The sequence below is a fragment of the Ruditapes philippinarum genome, unplaced genomic scaffold (assembly GCF_026571515.1).
Source record: "Ruditapes philippinarum isolate M1 unplaced genomic scaffold, ASM2657151v2 ctg5299_1_1_1_1, whole genome shotgun sequence".
NCBI lineage: Eukaryota > Metazoa > Mollusca > Bivalvia > Venerida > Veneridae > Ruditapes > Ruditapes philippinarum.
The window spans coordinates 102,466-119,400 of record NW_026855873.1 but is presented as its reverse complement, the minus strand read 5'-3'; the positions used below and the strand labels follow the sequence as shown (position 1 = coordinate 119,400).

Below are 16,935 nucleotides of genomic sequence, written 5' to 3'. Positions count from 1 at the left end.
TGTAGGCGCGAAACACTATGACTCTGACAGAATAGTAAAAATTCGGACATATCTGTAGTTGGAAGTCGAACATGCACTTTCGTAGTCAAAAGTCAGACAAATTAGATTTTTTTTAAAAAATGGGGAACTAAGCAGACAGTTATTGAGAAACAATTTCAGTGCACATGCCATATGTATTACACATGTACAGATTGACCCTACTGCCTCGATGATGATAACTGGCCTGTATGAAATTTGTCATAAAACAATCTAAAAGGGTTATCTGTAGGCTATGATCACATGCAAATCCTATCAGTGTTAAATATGTATACATACAACTCCTGGTCAACATTTTCAACAACTGGAAAGCATTGGCTATTATTAAAAAATCTTCTATGGAGTTTGATGGAAAATGCCAAGGAGATGCAAACACATTTAAAACAGTGTTACCAGTGCTACACTAAAGTACAAATGTAGCTATAAAAAGTGTTGAACCACGAGTTCTACATATTCTTCCTGGTCATATCACATATAGACTAAATAACAAAAGAGACAGTTAAATACCAAAATTTATCTGATATCTTCCTTATTTCAGCAACATATGTCTGCCGTTTTCAAAGATAACTAAGCTTTTCATAACATGTGTAAATCCATGTTTAATCATGTGATCCCAAGAGCAGTGTCACTTTACATTCTTGGTTCATGATTCGAAAACTTGTGATGTAGGTCCATTAGGTCAGTTGAAACATATTCATCTTTGCTGATTGCAAAATTAGGTACTATTCAATTCCTAAATTACGCTTATATTTGTACTTTCCACTGTAATATTTTTAACAAATTTATTTACACTTGGACGAATTTATAAATTTGTCAGAAGTAAAATACAAAATTTGTCTCTATTTCCACATCGATGGTCGAACTTGTCGAAATATTCAGCATAAATTACACTATGATATATTGTAGGATATGTTCAACATCAAAATATTCAAAGTTAAAACTGAAATGACAGCTTTCCAAATTCTAATTAGTTTCTCACAGTATAATGCACACAATGATCTCGACTTTTTTCGATAGGGATATAATTCGCACTGTCTCTGTAAAAGACAAACAAAACTTTCCAGCATACCTAAGACACCAATGTTTGTATTACATTAGACATTAGCTTGCATTTAAGTAGAACCACTCAAAAATGCTCGCCCATATGGTATCTTTCCCGTGTCAAGGGTAAACAAACCCAAACACACACAACCACTCCCCTTAAATAAAACAAACTGGATGTTTTCCTTACCTGAAAGAATCTAGACCTTGGCTATCAGAGTGAAAATAAATCTGGAAAGGGGTAATCCCTCAGAAAAGACTGCAAAAAGGAACCATAAATTATCATTTATTGTTATCATTATTATCATTATCATCTACATAAAGATACATGAATATACCAATCACTCACACAACTTTTCTCACTAAATCTCATTTTAAAATATAACATGGACAAAATGTCTCCTTTATTATGTCTTTCCAATTGTAAGATAAACATGTAACTTGTATCTATATTTTTTATCATTATATGTACATGTATAATAATGACAATACGTTCACAATTCATGTTCTTATGTATAAATTCTGAAAAATGCACCAAATGAACCCTTCATATACAGTTAATAATGCAATATATTTAAAATACTGATAATTAATTATTGTTTCATGCATGTATTCAATTATTTTATCAAAAGATAACTATGAAAATGTGTCAAACAGCAAGTAAGAAGGCCATAGCTTGAAAGAGATCTTTAATAAAAGTTGAATTACTAAAATCTTTTTTTCTATACATTTTGTAAATAAATCAAAGAATATGACTTAATATATTGTACAGTAAACTAATAATATAAACAGTAAATATTGACATTGCTTATATCATAATACCGCTTTTAACAATGCTTTTGATGTGGTCCCAGCTGTTATTTTCAAATAGGTTGGCTCTCAGACATAAGGATATCGGGATATAAAATATAAATTTACCTGTCCCCTGCATATAATTTAAGCATAGTTTACTGTATATTCATCTTTGTCAATTTTTCTTTCTTTTTTTTTTTTCCAAAAAATGAAAATCATTATAACCTCTAAATATAAAACTGAACAGATCTTTGTAAAAGTTAATAATAATACAAGAATGTTTTTAGTTTTGTTCCAGATTGTTTGAATCATTTCCTGAATAGGAAATTTTCTATTTAGAAAACACTCAAGACTCAAACTTTCTATAACATATTTTCTACTAAGAAACAAAGCAACATTTTTTTCGTTAGTATTTTATAATATATTACTAAACGAATTAGACATGAACGCACATTTTTCAAATTTTTCTAAAACTATGAAAAGTTAAATTATGCATAATTTCTCTAGCACAACTAATAATAAAATGTTAATTTGCAAAATAAAATATAATATGTTATGTTCTACATATTCTATATTTACATTATCACAGGCCTAAAAAATATACATGGCAACCTTTTTTACAAAATGAGTAATAATTAATAAAGTCCACATGCTATATGTACAATGATTTTACAAGAGGCATTGTGAGAGAATATGCTGGTCACATGTTTAATTATCTATATCATTTATTATAAATTCAGATAAATTTATCTTTTATGACCAAAAAATTAACTAAACAATCTTCAAATAAAAAGATCGATACTGATTCCTTTACCATGAACTGACAACACTATCAAAGCTAGGGCACAAACCTTTTACTGATCACTGAAATGTGCTTTGGTTAAAAAAAAAAAAAATTAGATTTACGGTGATACATATGAGGATTATATTCACTTATGGAGCATAAAACTGAGAAATATAATGCCAAGTTGTCGATATAATGGAAGCACAATTTAGTAATCCATATGTGGTTAGTCTCCCATGGATATTCGTTTCAATTGATGGAAGACTCTTCTAGTCTTGAATCAGACTGATCCATGCACATTATTTCATATTATAAGGAATAACCATAACTTGTTGTTTACTTCTTTGCTTATTTTTTTCAACATCAAAGGATTCTTCAAAACCAACAGTAGCCAGGCCTTGTTCTTTTCATAAAGAAAAAATTCAAGCTCAGGATCAAATGAACCAGATTTAGATTTCATTGCTACATGAGACTTTCACAACAATCTACTACACTTTCAAACATTATGAAATCAACTTATTTTAGGATAAAATGTAGAAATAACAATACAAATAACATAATAACATTAATACTATCTTGATCAAAAAACGGTAAAATTTAAAGACAGAATCAATATTTGTATTAACTTTTAAATAGCACATATCTTGAAGAATAAATAAGAATTTGTTTTTCAATTTCATCATGTGTCATTTTTATCCCGGCTTTAAGCTAAAAATAAAACCGAAAAGTTTTAATACCACTTTGAATATAAGCCTAAATTAGGAAGAAATTGTAAAACATGATTTTTTGAACCTGATCTTTATTCCTCTGCAATAAGAGCAAAATGTACTTGACAGTATAAAAGCAATGGATGTCCAAGCAATTACAACAAATGACCAAGTAAATGTATGTATGTTACATATAATAAATTTGTCAACACTCAATTTTTCTTCCTTAACACATGTAACAAAAACTAATCATTTTCATATAATTTTGTGATAAATGACTACTGTCAAAATGTCAGGTTAACATTATTAAACTAAGAACTCATTAGACTTTATTTATCCTTATTAAATAAAGAAATACAAGTCAAAGCAAACTTCCTAATGGTCAATTTGAAAATGAGCACCTTAAATGCACTACATCACAGAGCGCATTTTGTCTACAGTACTGCTTTAAAAAATTCTTACAGATTTCACATGAAAAAAAAAACCTCAACAAAAACAGTAACTTACAGGGATGCCACTGACAATCTTATGATAATACCTGTCATTCCTGAACATACTTTTTAATTAAGCTCACATTTATAGAAGAAAAAATCATAGGAAAATAAGTAGGTATAGCCTCTATGCCTGGCAGTTTTTATTTATAAAGATTAACTAGCTAAACGCAAACAAAATCTTTATTTAAAAAAATATTGTTTCAGGCTTTTACGTACGAATGTATGTTTAAAACAACAGAAAATCTTTTTTTATCTTCTTACAATAAATATTCTATGTCCCTCTTGATAAAAAATTGTCATTACATGAAGTAAAGAGCATTTTTTTTTCAAGACACAAACATAGTAGGCAGTCTTTGTTTATACATGTAGGCCAGCGATTTGGCCGCTAAATATAGAGATTCTCGTCGACTCACTCCCACAATGCCGTTCTGCCAGTCTACATGTCCTATGTGCGGGTTTTCCTCTTCGACAACCTGTCCGATACTGACAGCTAATCCGGACCAACGTAAAGGATAGTCTTTTGGTGTCTGGTCCTGAGCTTTTAGAATATACTCAGCGGGTATAGGCGAAGGCTGTGAAAACGTCTGTAGGTCAATTCTATGCTGGGGGTCTTGCAATATGAGACAGCTAAGTTCATACCATCTGTAAACAGAGTGAATAATACTTAGAATCTACCGAAATGAAACCGAAAATAACTGTCATTACAAATTTATTATAGTTCTAACATATCTGATTTTTAGGTCAAGAAACATTTCTGTTTGGACTATGGATATTCAGAATCAACAGGTTGTTGAAACTTAAATTACGTATATTTCAAAATAAAAATGCCCTAATCCCATACATGTACCTGTTTTAATGAATAATATTATTAAAGTGAAATTTCTGGAACTTTATAAAATTTATTTATTTAATTTATAAATTTATCAAAATTTACCTTTGTATACAGGAATATGAAAAAAGTATGCAGACCTAAATTTATAGAATGAAGTTATTATTGTTAACAAAAAGTTCTTTTCAAAAAGACAGACATCTTGGATGAAACAATATCACTCAAATCTGTGTGTTAAGTGTTATCAATAAGCAAAACAAGCAAAAAAAGGACACTAAAGAAATTATGACCAATCATACCTATCAGGTAACATTTCTACAATAAATCCCTCAATAGACACCACAGGCTGATCATCGGGTATATTTTCCGCCTGACGCAGGTTCTGTATTCGTTCCTGGGCTCCTTTCAATCCAGCCGTGAACCCTACTGGCTGTGCAGCTGTGGTAGCCTGACTTTCCTGAAATGTTATCAAGGTTCTGAATACATATTTACAAGATGAGATTTGTTCATTATGTAACAGGGACTAATGTTTTGTTCTACGAAAGCACCCCTAAAGACAGGTCATCTCCTGATTATAAAGCATTTGTCAAGATCGTCATTTAATATAATAGGTATAATGAAGTTCACAAAGGGATATGATTCAATGCAAGTCCATGCTAGAGTACGGGAGGTTGGTCACAATGACCTTTGGGTGCCAGCCCAAGGGCTGCAACTCAGCAAGCCTAATTACTGCTCAATGGGCTTAAATCCTCAGGACAGATATTAAAATTGTAACACAATACATGTACTTAAATACGAGTCTGATGTAAAGCATATTTGGAGACTTCAAATCATCCCATTATGCTATAGCTTTTAATTTTTGGTATAAAGTAAACCAACTTTTTCAAAATTTCATAATGTCTTTATAAGAATATAATTGACTTGAACACTGAAGCTGTAGAAAAAAATTGATTTTAAAAACCAGGAACTTTAGAATAATATTTAAATTTAAGTTTTAAGTTCATATGAAATACAAACTATTATTACAATATAAAATAATGTAAACAGGAACACAGTTAAACTTCGTTGGCTCAAACACGGACCGCTCGAATACCTCCCTTGGCTCGAACTCATCGCCCAGTCCCAGCAAAATTCCTAAATAATATATATTGTTCTACTTCGGATCGCTCAAACACCGATCGCTCGAACTCTCGAACATGATCTTTGGTCCATTTGGCAGAAAAATAGTGAAAATCACACCTTTTCGGTTGAAAACAAAAAGACAAGTCAACATGTCCTAAATAAATGACAGTGGATGACACATGTCACACCTTGTGATCGTGACAAAGGTAATTAAGGTTAATCGATACAAAAAAGAGGTGTTGTAACCGATTTGTTTGTTATGATAATATTGTTGATTTGCTGTTTATCGTAATGATAAAAAGAAAAAAAGAAAATAACTCGTGAAATAAGTGAAATATGCAAAAGTCAATAAAGAATGACGTTTAACTGGACGGCTTTTATTACAACCCTGGTTCATGTGACGTGAATTGTAACAGTGTTATCTATTTATAGAATGATACTTGTAGGTGAGTTTATTTTAGTAAATGACTACAAATACATGTAGATGCTGCTGTAAAACGTTTGTTTTTTTTTTTAAATATTTTATTAATTCATTTCTTGACATTAAATTCTTCCAATAATAAACATATAAATATATTTTGAACATTGTTCAACAAGTTTGGTCTGATTGCCCAATCGAACTCAACCAATTACAATTTCATGAATATGGAAACACAGTGTTCAGTTAATACTTAACTGAAAACACTGGGATAATGATTCTGAATATGACATATTCGACGGACAGATGTACTAACGAACAATTATATTGACATATTTATCATTTGATCGATGTAAGCTAAAAACCTTTCGGCCTATGTTTTCCTAAAAAATAGTCAACCTCGGTTGACTCGAACTACCGATCTCTCGAACAAATTTTCACAGGCCCTCCGAGTTCGAGCGAACGAAGTTCAACTGAATAGAAGCAAACTCCCAACATTTTTTTTTCAATTTTTGTTTTTTTCATTATAATATACATGGGTACATGTAAATATCTGCTAGACAGGTCACTAAATTTTTAAGCTGAACAAGGTGTTTGAAAGTTCCATAAGTACCTTACAACAATTTAGTCTTTTTTTTTCATAAGTAACGTATTTTACAAATTCATGTAAACAACATGTATATTTACCCTTCCTAAAACAGATGCTCTACCAAAAACATTCTGAAAAGCCTCTCTAATTGCACTAACTTTAGACTCCTTCGTAGATGTGACAAGAATACATACATCTCCTCCCGAACCTTTAAATGCCATCATAAAAACAGATTATTGTAAAGCTATAGAGAATGCAGCAATCATGATTATATAAGCAACGCACTTCTGTACAAATATTATGTGCATACTCCTCTCACATTGTATATTTTCAATTTGTTTGTATTGGCAGCTTAACCCTTAATCTTCAGAAATTGTAAAATGGATCAGCCCTATTTTGAATTTGGATTAGTCTATTTGAAATTTAATGGATTTTAATATTGGAATACAAATTTTGAGCTACCAACAGTAAAAAGTCCAGTCAGATTAGACTATGCATGATTAAGAAGTTAAGATCTGTAGGCTCCCTTTTGAGTTATTCAGGGTTGCGATGATATACTTAAGGGAAATAATACCTAGAACATAACAACCTTTTCCAGCTCCTTCAATTTTTATCCTAATTAGTATAACCTCTTTCTTATTCAATTAAAAAGAAACAAGACTTATTTTTCAAACAAATTAAATACAGAACATAAAACCTACGTATAATTTCTTTCATGCCGGGATCTAAAGTTGTGATCATAGTCTCCATGGAAGACTTGGTTTTCTCCACCATTTTTGAGAGCATTTTATTTCCAGATATCCAGCTGAACAGACCACTTTGCGGTGACTGTATATCAGCAGGATCAACTTCCATCTCTGGTACATCAATTGCTGAACTTGCTTCATATGGTGACATCTGCGGACCTTTAAAACATGAATACAATACTGAAAGCAGTACAAGCCAGGCCACTAAACTACGCAATCTTTTCTGTCAAAATAATAAACTTAGCATTTTTTTCAGTCATCCTGACAGGATGAGAACTCCAAGATTTCAGAGGCAAGTGATTCTAGGTCAGTAACCTTAACCATTTCATAACCTTAGAGCAGTTATGGGTTAACTCCTATTAAATCCTATAAGGAGTTAACCTGTTACTGCACTAAGGTGATGATTGATTGAAAATCTTTAATTTATAAGAATTTATAGAAACTGACTGTGTAAGAATACTAAGAATACACAAATGGAAGGAAATGGATATTTAGCCCTAAAATCTTGGTTAAAACATATTTATTTTAGCTCGATTGCGAAACAAGTTCTTGCAACTTGTATTAATCACTTTCAAATCCGCTTCCTGGAACCAACCAATACTGGTGTCATATGAAGAAACATGGTCATGACCCAATTAGGGCTTGAACCCATGAACCCTGGGTTGATAGCCAGACACCTTAACCACTTAACTCCCCCAGTAAATCTTAACTACTACATGTACTAAGTGACACACTTCAACACATAAAAACTTTAAATGACAGCACATACCTGGAGGCGTCACTTGCTGGACACTAACTGGTGGTGACGTAGGCGGTGACACTGATGTTGCTTGTGATACTGGAGTTCCTGGACTTGATACACTCTGTGATGCACCAGCCGTGGTTCCCCCTGCACTGGTAGTCTGAGGGCTGACTGGTACAACAGGACTAGAAGTTGGAGTCTGTGAGAGGAAGGAGGGGAGAGGAGCTGGAGGTGACATCCCTGTTGATAACGAAAGGCAATGAAATTCTAATGGATGCAAGGAATTCTTGAAAATTATTTTCAACTCAGTTCACACAGTTAATCTTCAAAAGTCAAGAAATCAATAATTAGAAACCATGCTATATTGCATTTCCTTTTAGCATTGAAGTGAAAAACTTTGCAGGCAGTAACAGCTTTAAAAGTATTTAACTATGAGATATATTTGAATTTACCTTTCTGTATTAGACATACACTCATTAAGTTGTATACTATGATCTAGATTGTTCAATATTAAAATATACAGGATAATTTATGAAATCTGTCTGTTGAACAATGATCAATAACTTACAGTAAGTTACTTGTCAACTGGATTAATGTGATTTACTTACCAGTGCTTGATTGTTGACTTGTGAACTGTTTCTCTGCACTGACTGCTTCTTCCTTATCTACTAACTCAGCAGATTCATCTGAAGATTCTTCAGCCATCATAATTAAACTGTCTGTTTTCTGTATAAATGACAAGTATGTGAGGTAAATTATGATATTATTTTCACATTCTCATTTTGTCACTACTTAAATATAACACAACATTTAATCTTAAACTGCTTTTTTTATCTTTATCTTTTGTTGGTCTTTATCACAATAATTTGTGCATTTCATGTGCTCAGTCTAAAATGAAAGTAACAAACCTGTCCAGAGCATAATAAAAATAAACATCATCTTGTTATCTTATCTAGTAAATTTATATAAGATACAAGCCCAATCTGGAAACATTGTTTGTTAACTTTTTTCCACTTCTTATATTGAATTCAAATCAACTTTTAAAAAAAAAATTATTAACATAGTAGCATTTCCAGTTAAATATTTATCGTGTTTATAAAAAAGTTCCCTTGTTTTCCCATTAATGTCAAACCCTGACAGTCGGGGACCTAGACATGAGCTTTTGACCTTGGGTCATACCATTTAACTGCTTCCCAGGTGATTTAAGCAGTATTCACACCTGTGTGGAGTATATCACCACTAGTCTATTTCATGCTCCTACAGGATAGACAAAACAGTCAAATTATTAACAATCTTCAGCTGGCAGCCACAGTCTAAATTAATACAAATTGGTCTGAAGTGTATTAGTTAGAATGTAGTCTTTCCAAGTCAATTTTTACTGTCAGCCTACATTATTTACCAGCTTGCCTCTTTGACGGCTTTATACAGGATTATGTAAATTATATCTTTGTATTCAGTTTTATATTTATAGCTTACTAAAACCTGGGAATCTTTTCACAGCTAAAACTAATATTCAACAGTTCAAATTTCAATGGCCAAATATTGAAATAACACCAGCACTTGCTTACGATTTAAATAACTCTGTCATGAATTGCTTACGATTTAAATAACTCTGTCATGAATTGCATTGTTTTGGGGTTACTTCGGTTATGGACAAGTTTTCCACAAGTCTCTTTACCGGATCACAAAAACACTTGTAATAGAAGAAATCAGCATGTTGTTAGTAAGCATCCGAAAATAAATATATCCGAACGCTGTTCACATATTGAAAACAAGACATACAATTAATTATTGTCTTGAGTCGATGTTACAAGACACAATAAGTGCTAATTAACTCACTTCAACGCATTTTATATTTTCGGCGATAAAAGTATGCTTAAAGTATTTTAAACAAGCAAAAAAGTCAAAATATGATAAATTTCTGTTTACCTCTATGACGTCACACAGCCACGTATATTCACGTCGGACATTCGCTTGATTCGGCTGTACATAAACCGCAACAGACTGGTAATTTGATTGAGGGCGAGCGTAGAAACATTTGAAAATTAAACTGAGGCTGAATTCAATTTACTTTTAAATCTATGATATTACAATAATTAATTATATACTATATTTAAATACATGTCGGCACGTGCACAGTACAGTATCCGATATATAGCCCATTTTTATTACGTCTTAATCACGTGAATACCGTGCAGCTTGCTATATTATCATGTATATCTGTGATATTATCAAAAGGGTATTTAAGAATTTTACGAAAAAACCAAAGATATAAAAATACATTGTTTTTTTACAGTTCCTTGCAATAACAAACTAGAATAGTATCAAAGATCTATATATAGATATTCTTTCTGTTTTTTTTTTTTTTTTTTTTTTTTTCAAATAGAGTTGAAGGACTCTGATATAGGCCTATTATAGATACTATATAAGGCCTATATATAGATATTAATCGATAGTTAGATGTCTAGTATGAATTCATATGTATAGTCTAGATATATAATGTGACTATGTCATCCTGTCCATGCAGTCTGTCATCGTCGTTTATGTTAAATTAAAGTACATTTGTAATTGCATTAAAATTACATAAAAGCTGTAAGTTACACATGTAATACCCATGCTAAAAGTTGTAAAAAACATTATGTTGCCATGCCCTGCGGTCACCTTAGACAACGAAGTGTCATTTTCTTTCGTATCTATTTAGAAATATACATAAACACATGTACTTTATTGTCACATATATCAACATGCATATAAAACATACAAAAACTGCATAAAATTAAGTACGATTTTTTATGTTACCCTATAGGATTGCCTTATTCCCAATGGATCCAATTACTGTAATATTAACATACTAATCTTCTGATAATACATGAATTATCATGAAGTTATCATAAATGAAATAATTTTGCCAACATTGTACTATAACTAAGATGCATAATTTATCGATATGATGAGTACAAAATGATCATTCTTAAATCATCATTATACACATAAAGCAGAGAGCTATAGTTTGTAATATAAGACTCTTCTGGGACAAAAAGAAATTAAATCCCAGGTCTCTGATAGAATATTACAATGTATCACATTGATACACTAGATAATGTGACTTTCGAATATATGGATACAGACTCAGTAGACCTGTTCATAAGATGACGTCCATTTTCAGAAAATTTAATTGGTGACTGACGGCCTACAACTGATTTTCTATTTAGTTAAATCATCTTCTGTTATTTCAGTTTGAATACTGTGATGGTATTCTATGTTTAACTCATGCGCGGGAAGGTGCGTGTTGATCAACATGAATATGCTAAAAGTGTTAGGTCGTGGGGTTGATTCAAATAATGAATGGATGTTCTTCAAGTGCACTTTAATAAAGTCTCTCTAATCAATAAAAACACACCTTTAACGGGTATTTACTTTTTAGAAATTCCAAACGCGCATTTTGTCAGAAAGAAAAACCCCGTCAAAGTCACATTTTGACGGATCATTTTTAATTTAACATGCGTAGATCTCTATAAAATATATTTTGCACATAAAGATTTAGTTTTCAAAGAAAAATGAAAAAAAAAGACCATCATATAGCCTACATTCTGTATTTGTTTTTGCAATTTTTTGGGGTAGGGTATTTGGTAAGTGACATTTTATTTTCATTTTCATGTGTGCACGCTCGTTAATTATGACACTGAACTCCAGATCTCATTTGTATTGCTTGACAAAAAAGATGTCATTCATGTAAATTTTGCGAGATATTTGCAATTTGACTTGTCAGAAAGAGATGTCGCATACTAATAATTACTTGTTCAATCAAATATTTGACGCATGTACGTCTGATGTTTTTGATACATGCACATCTTGTAATGCCTATAGTCAGTTAACTGTTTATGAACATGGAAGTAAAGGTCGCGTTTCTGCTTGTATTTTTCAAGAGCGTCGTTTTAGTTGTAGAATCTAGGCATTTATCTAGATCTGAACAGGTATGTTTTTTATTTCATACATTTTCATTTTTTTATCGAATGTATATGTTTTCTAAAATCTTTAAAATAAAAATGAATAAAAAAAGTTCTAGATAAATTCATGTGTATTAGAATGTATTTTGTAGTATTCCCTCGAAAATACCTTTTTACATGGGACACTACCAATCAATTATCATGACAGTCGTTAGATTTATTTATTTGTTTATTTATTTTAAGTTAAACGCAGTATCAACATATTTAAAAATCTATTTAAATATCAAAGGCTTAGCTAATAATGATGATAATAGGCCTATCGCACCTTTGATTAAAGTACTTTTCCCAAATTATAACAAATATTTTCATCAAGCTAATGGCCGCATAGAAACTTTTCTGCAAGCATTACGGGAAACGTACAAGCGCTACATAGGAGGGGGATGTACTTTTCTAATCGGAGAAATTTTGCCTGGAATATAGTGTACGTTTCTTATTCAAATATTGCAAGAAATATAGAAAAATAGCAAAAAACATAAGCGGTAACCAAATGTTACCGTACACAAATATACCGTGATAATTCCCATCCTGAATGGAGGTCTTTACTAATAACTAATTTCTAATCATTCGTGGCGAGTCACTCGTTTCTTTCAAGAATAATTATATTTATTGTGTAAAACGACCTAAACTGAAAGGCCTTTAAACGCCTTTAACTCGAATTTAGTTCAGAAAAACACTAAAATATAAATTTCAAATTTCATTCTGACTATATATATTCCTTAATCTTTTTCATTTTGATTTATGCGAGATTCTCAAATTCACCTTTTTCAAATGATTTTTATATTTTTCATTTTGATTTATGTGAGATTCTCAAATTCATTTTTTCAAAGGATTTTAGGCATTGAATTCAGTGGAGCTCTTTTAATTAAGGCAATCGAATGGTATCATAACTATTGGCAATCATTTTATTTTTTTAAGTATCTACCTCTCTTCTATTTTCGTAGATTCAACCGAGGCCTAGTGGTTCATGGACTCAGTTATCATCTTCTAGATCACTTCCAGACATTCACCGACAAGAAGTCGTAAGGTCTACCCTTCAATTAAATCCAACCATTCTCAATAGCAGAGGGCAATTACGACCTGGACAATTGGAGTACTCACACAATTTGCATGTACAAAGAGGAAGTCGCCAGGATGGAAGCCGCCGGCTAAGAGTATTAAGAACTCCAAGGAGGCAATATTTACCGGCGACAGTGATCCAGGGAGATCAAATATTGCGAAGGTCAAGGATACTGTCAGGAACTCGACAGTTTCCAACACTTACAAGCCAGCGACTGGGAACACTTTCCAACGGACGTAGGAGAACACTTTCAAGCCGACATACTGGACTACTTTTAAGCCAGCCAACAGGAATTCTTTCACGCCGACGCACTGGAACACTTGCAAGCCAACGAACGGGAATACTTTCAAATCGACGCGCGGGAGCACTTTCAAGCCGACGCACGGGAATACTTTCAAACCGGCGCATAGGAACAGATTCAAACCGAGGCACGGAATATAGATCACGAACAAGAGGTTATATAGCTCTACTGAGATCACCCTATGGTACGAGGCTTATTCAAAACGGGAGATTTAGACCGAGTCTAAGATCAAGATCAAATCAAAGGTTACAAATCTCACATAATACTCCAGGAAGCAACAATCACCAGACGCTAAGACTAACACAAATGCCACGTTTCGGGACGATTACAGTTAGGTCCAACTCGGATGATGATGATGATTCAAGAATTGATAATAGGTATAATATAGTAAATACAGTGAATACTGACAATCGTCCAGTGCATTTTAACATTGAGCAAAACTCCGAGGGCACATCTGTACAGTTTGGTACTCCACACAGATCCGAATTACCAAGAAGAAATCGAAATACTGTAACTGGGCCATCTCAGAAATTTTTATCACACGAGTTAAAAAAACTCAACTTAGTTAATAAACAAAAAGGCGCGTATCCAGGGGCGGTGTTTCCCGAGAATTCTTTCATATATCAAGAACAACCTGATTCAAATTCAGAGTCTCCGATAAAGCAAGAAGTGAATCATGAATTAGGCGAAGGAAACACACTTTTAGCAGCTAAAACACTTTTAGCTAAAGAGTTGGGACAAAACACAGATATCGTTTCTTTAATCCAAAGCTTAGTAAAAATTGTTGATCCCATTCGTCTACAAGAGTCTATTGTCCCCAAAGACCAAGTAATTTTAGCCGACACTGCAGTTGATTCAAATGTACAAATAAACTCCGATGTCTCTGAAAACACTGTGAAATCTGCTGAAACCATCAATGTTGTAGATCCTGTATCATCAGTAGATACCTTAGTTCAAGATTACTCTGCTGTTCCACTAGACACATTAAACCCAGCTGATTCAATTATTAACTTAGATCCATTATTACCGGTAGATTCAATTGTTCTAGTTGACCTTGTAAAACAAGCTGAAACCAGTCTTGTCACGGATTCTGTCCTATCATTAGATTCTACTGTTGACACTGCAAAAACAGCTGAAACCAGTATTGTTGTGGATCCTAATATACCAGTAGACTCCATAGTTCAAGTCGACACTGCAGTCCCGGTGGACATTGTCAAACCAGATGAAACCAGTATTGTTGTGGATCCTGTTGTTATTGTAGATTCCACTGTTCAAATTGACACTGCCTTTCCAGTAGATATTGAGAAACCAGCTGAAACCAGTATTGTTGTAGATCCAGTAGTATCAGTAGACTCAATCATTCCAGCAGACACTGCAGTCCCAGTAGACATTGTTAAACCAGTTGAAACCAGTTATGTTGTAGATCCAGTAGTATCAGTAGACTCAATCATTCCAGCAGACACTGTTGTCCCAGTAGACATTGTAAAACCAGCTGAAACCAGTAATGATGTAGATCCAGTAGTACCAGTAGACTCGATCATTCCAGCAGACACTGTTGTCCCAGTAGACATTGTAAAACCAGCTGAAACCAGTATTATTGTAGATTCTGCTACACCAGTAGACTCCACTGTTCAAGTTGAAACTTCAGTCCCATTAGACATTGTTAAACCAGCTGAAACCAGTTTTATTGTAGATCCTGCTACACCAGTAGACTCCACTGTTCAAGTTGAAACTTCAGTCCCATTAGACATTGTTAAACCAGCTGAAACCAGTATAATTGATTCTGCATTACCAGTAGACTCGATTACTCCAGTAGAACCAGTATATACAATAGAAACTAATCCAGCTGTTAATCCTATAAATTCAGGAGAGTCTACTATATCGGTGCATCCTATTGATACAGTAATTCTTGCAGATCCAGTTTCAACAGTCGACCAAGTGGCTTCAGTAGATAATAACAACACTCAAAATGATCTCTTAATTCCGGCTGACCCAGTGGGGCCTTTAATTCAATAGATCTTATACAATGTAACAAAGATGGCACAAATTTTAAATAAATTTCAACATTAGAAAAAGTTGTGATGAAAATGAGTTAAATGACCTTTTTTTCTTTTTTTTAAGATTGAATTGAAAACAATCCATTGACAAATTTGGTAAATATACCATGTGATACATGGTTACTACAAGTATAGGGAAGTGGAGTTGTGTTTGATAAGCTTAAAAATACTTTTGAAGATGGCCATTTGAATTGTGCAAATTTATAGTATATGCATTTATTGCTTACTTTTGCACTTTCATAAGCATACTTCATCCACCCTTTCAGGTTTAAATCATTTAGTTAGTCCATTTAAACCATTTCGATAAGTGAAAAAAAAATGTGAGGTTACTTTTTTGTGTGACCAATGTATGCTATTTGGAATATGCATACTTTATTTATTTTTATTTATTTATTATTATTTTTATTTATTTATTATGAATTGCATATTGTTATGTGTAAACATTAATTTTGTGGACAAATTGGAATTGTTTTAGATTTCATTATTTTGCATGTTCTAGCTGTGTCCTTTTTCTTGTTTATCTGCAGAATAAAATACAATAACTTGTATATCTTTTTTATTGTTATTTGTAGCTAAGATTACCAGTGTGCAAGTATTTTGACAATGCCAGGCATTAAAATTTACCGCACCTACTTATTGCAGAAAGAATTCTGTTTTATTTTTGGTTGGGTTTTAAGGTACTACAATACTATTGATGTAAAATGGCGACTTTTCAGATTTACTGGTGGAGGAAGACCTAAGGTGCTATTCCATACCACTGAGTAGAACCGCTGACCTTTTATTAGTCACTCTCCTGCGCATCAGTCAAATGTTTCACTATCGTTCACTGTTGTGAAGTAATGGGAGTGTATTCACTGAGCTGGGAAGGGAGCATATTTGTAAGCTAGCTTGATAGCTTCCTCACATGACAGACTCTAAAAGTCCCTGATGATCAGGGACATGTAAGAATCTAGTCTCTCAAGGTTGGGGGATAGGGTACGGATTTTGAACATACAGCGGTGAGGAGCAAGTCAGCTACCTTCGCCATCGAGTTCCCGAGACTTGGTCCTCCTTCAGTATAGAACCAATAAAATAACCCCATAACCCCCTACCCATTCATATACCAACATTTTGCTGACCAGTCCTTATAACTATCAACATCCTAGTTAACCTTCTGAATTTCTTAATTGGACTTGTTCAGCTTTAATTTTTTGAAACCATCCATTTTTCATTG

The 16,935-nt window shown here is 32.9% G+C and overlaps 2 protein-coding genes across 3 annotated transcripts; one reads left to right on the top strand and one right to left on the bottom strand.

Moving 5' to 3' along the window:
* Window positions 1-1,347: 1,347 nt before the first annotated feature.
* Window positions 1,348-10,324, bottom strand: LOC132744679 (protein PRRC1-A-like). 2 transcript variants are annotated; one of them, XM_060733437.1, is made up of 7 exons: window positions 10,230-10,324; window positions 8,909-9,026; window positions 8,328-8,540; window positions 7,514-7,717; window positions 6,911-7,020; window positions 4,983-5,140; window positions 1,348-4,496 (listed from the first exon to the last, which is right to left on the bottom strand). In XM_060733437.1, exons 2-7 carry the CDS (start codon window positions 9,006-9,008, stop codon window positions 4,181-4,183), a joined length of 1,101 nt encoding a protein of 366 aa, XP_060589420.1. In that variant the 5' UTR covers window positions 9,009-9,026; window positions 10,230-10,324; the 3' UTR covers window positions 1,348-4,180. The 2 variants fall into 2 exon arrangements, with proteins under 2 accessions (XP_060589420.1, XP_060589421.1); XM_060733438.1 differs by lacking the exon at window positions 10,230-10,324 and adding an exon at window positions 10,140-10,164.
* A 1,792-nt stretch (window positions 10,325-12,116) lies between these two features.
* Window positions 12,117-16,118, top strand: LOC132744678 (mucin-17-like). The gene is made up of 2 exons (XM_060733436.1): window positions 12,117-12,274; window positions 13,249-16,118. The coding sequence occupies exons 1-2, from the start codon at window positions 12,182-12,184 to the stop codon at window positions 15,679-15,681; spliced, it is 2,526 nt and encodes an 841-aa protein (XP_060589419.1). The 5' UTR covers window positions 12,117-12,181; the 3' UTR covers window positions 15,682-16,118.
* Window positions 16,119-16,935: the final 817 nt, after the last annotated feature.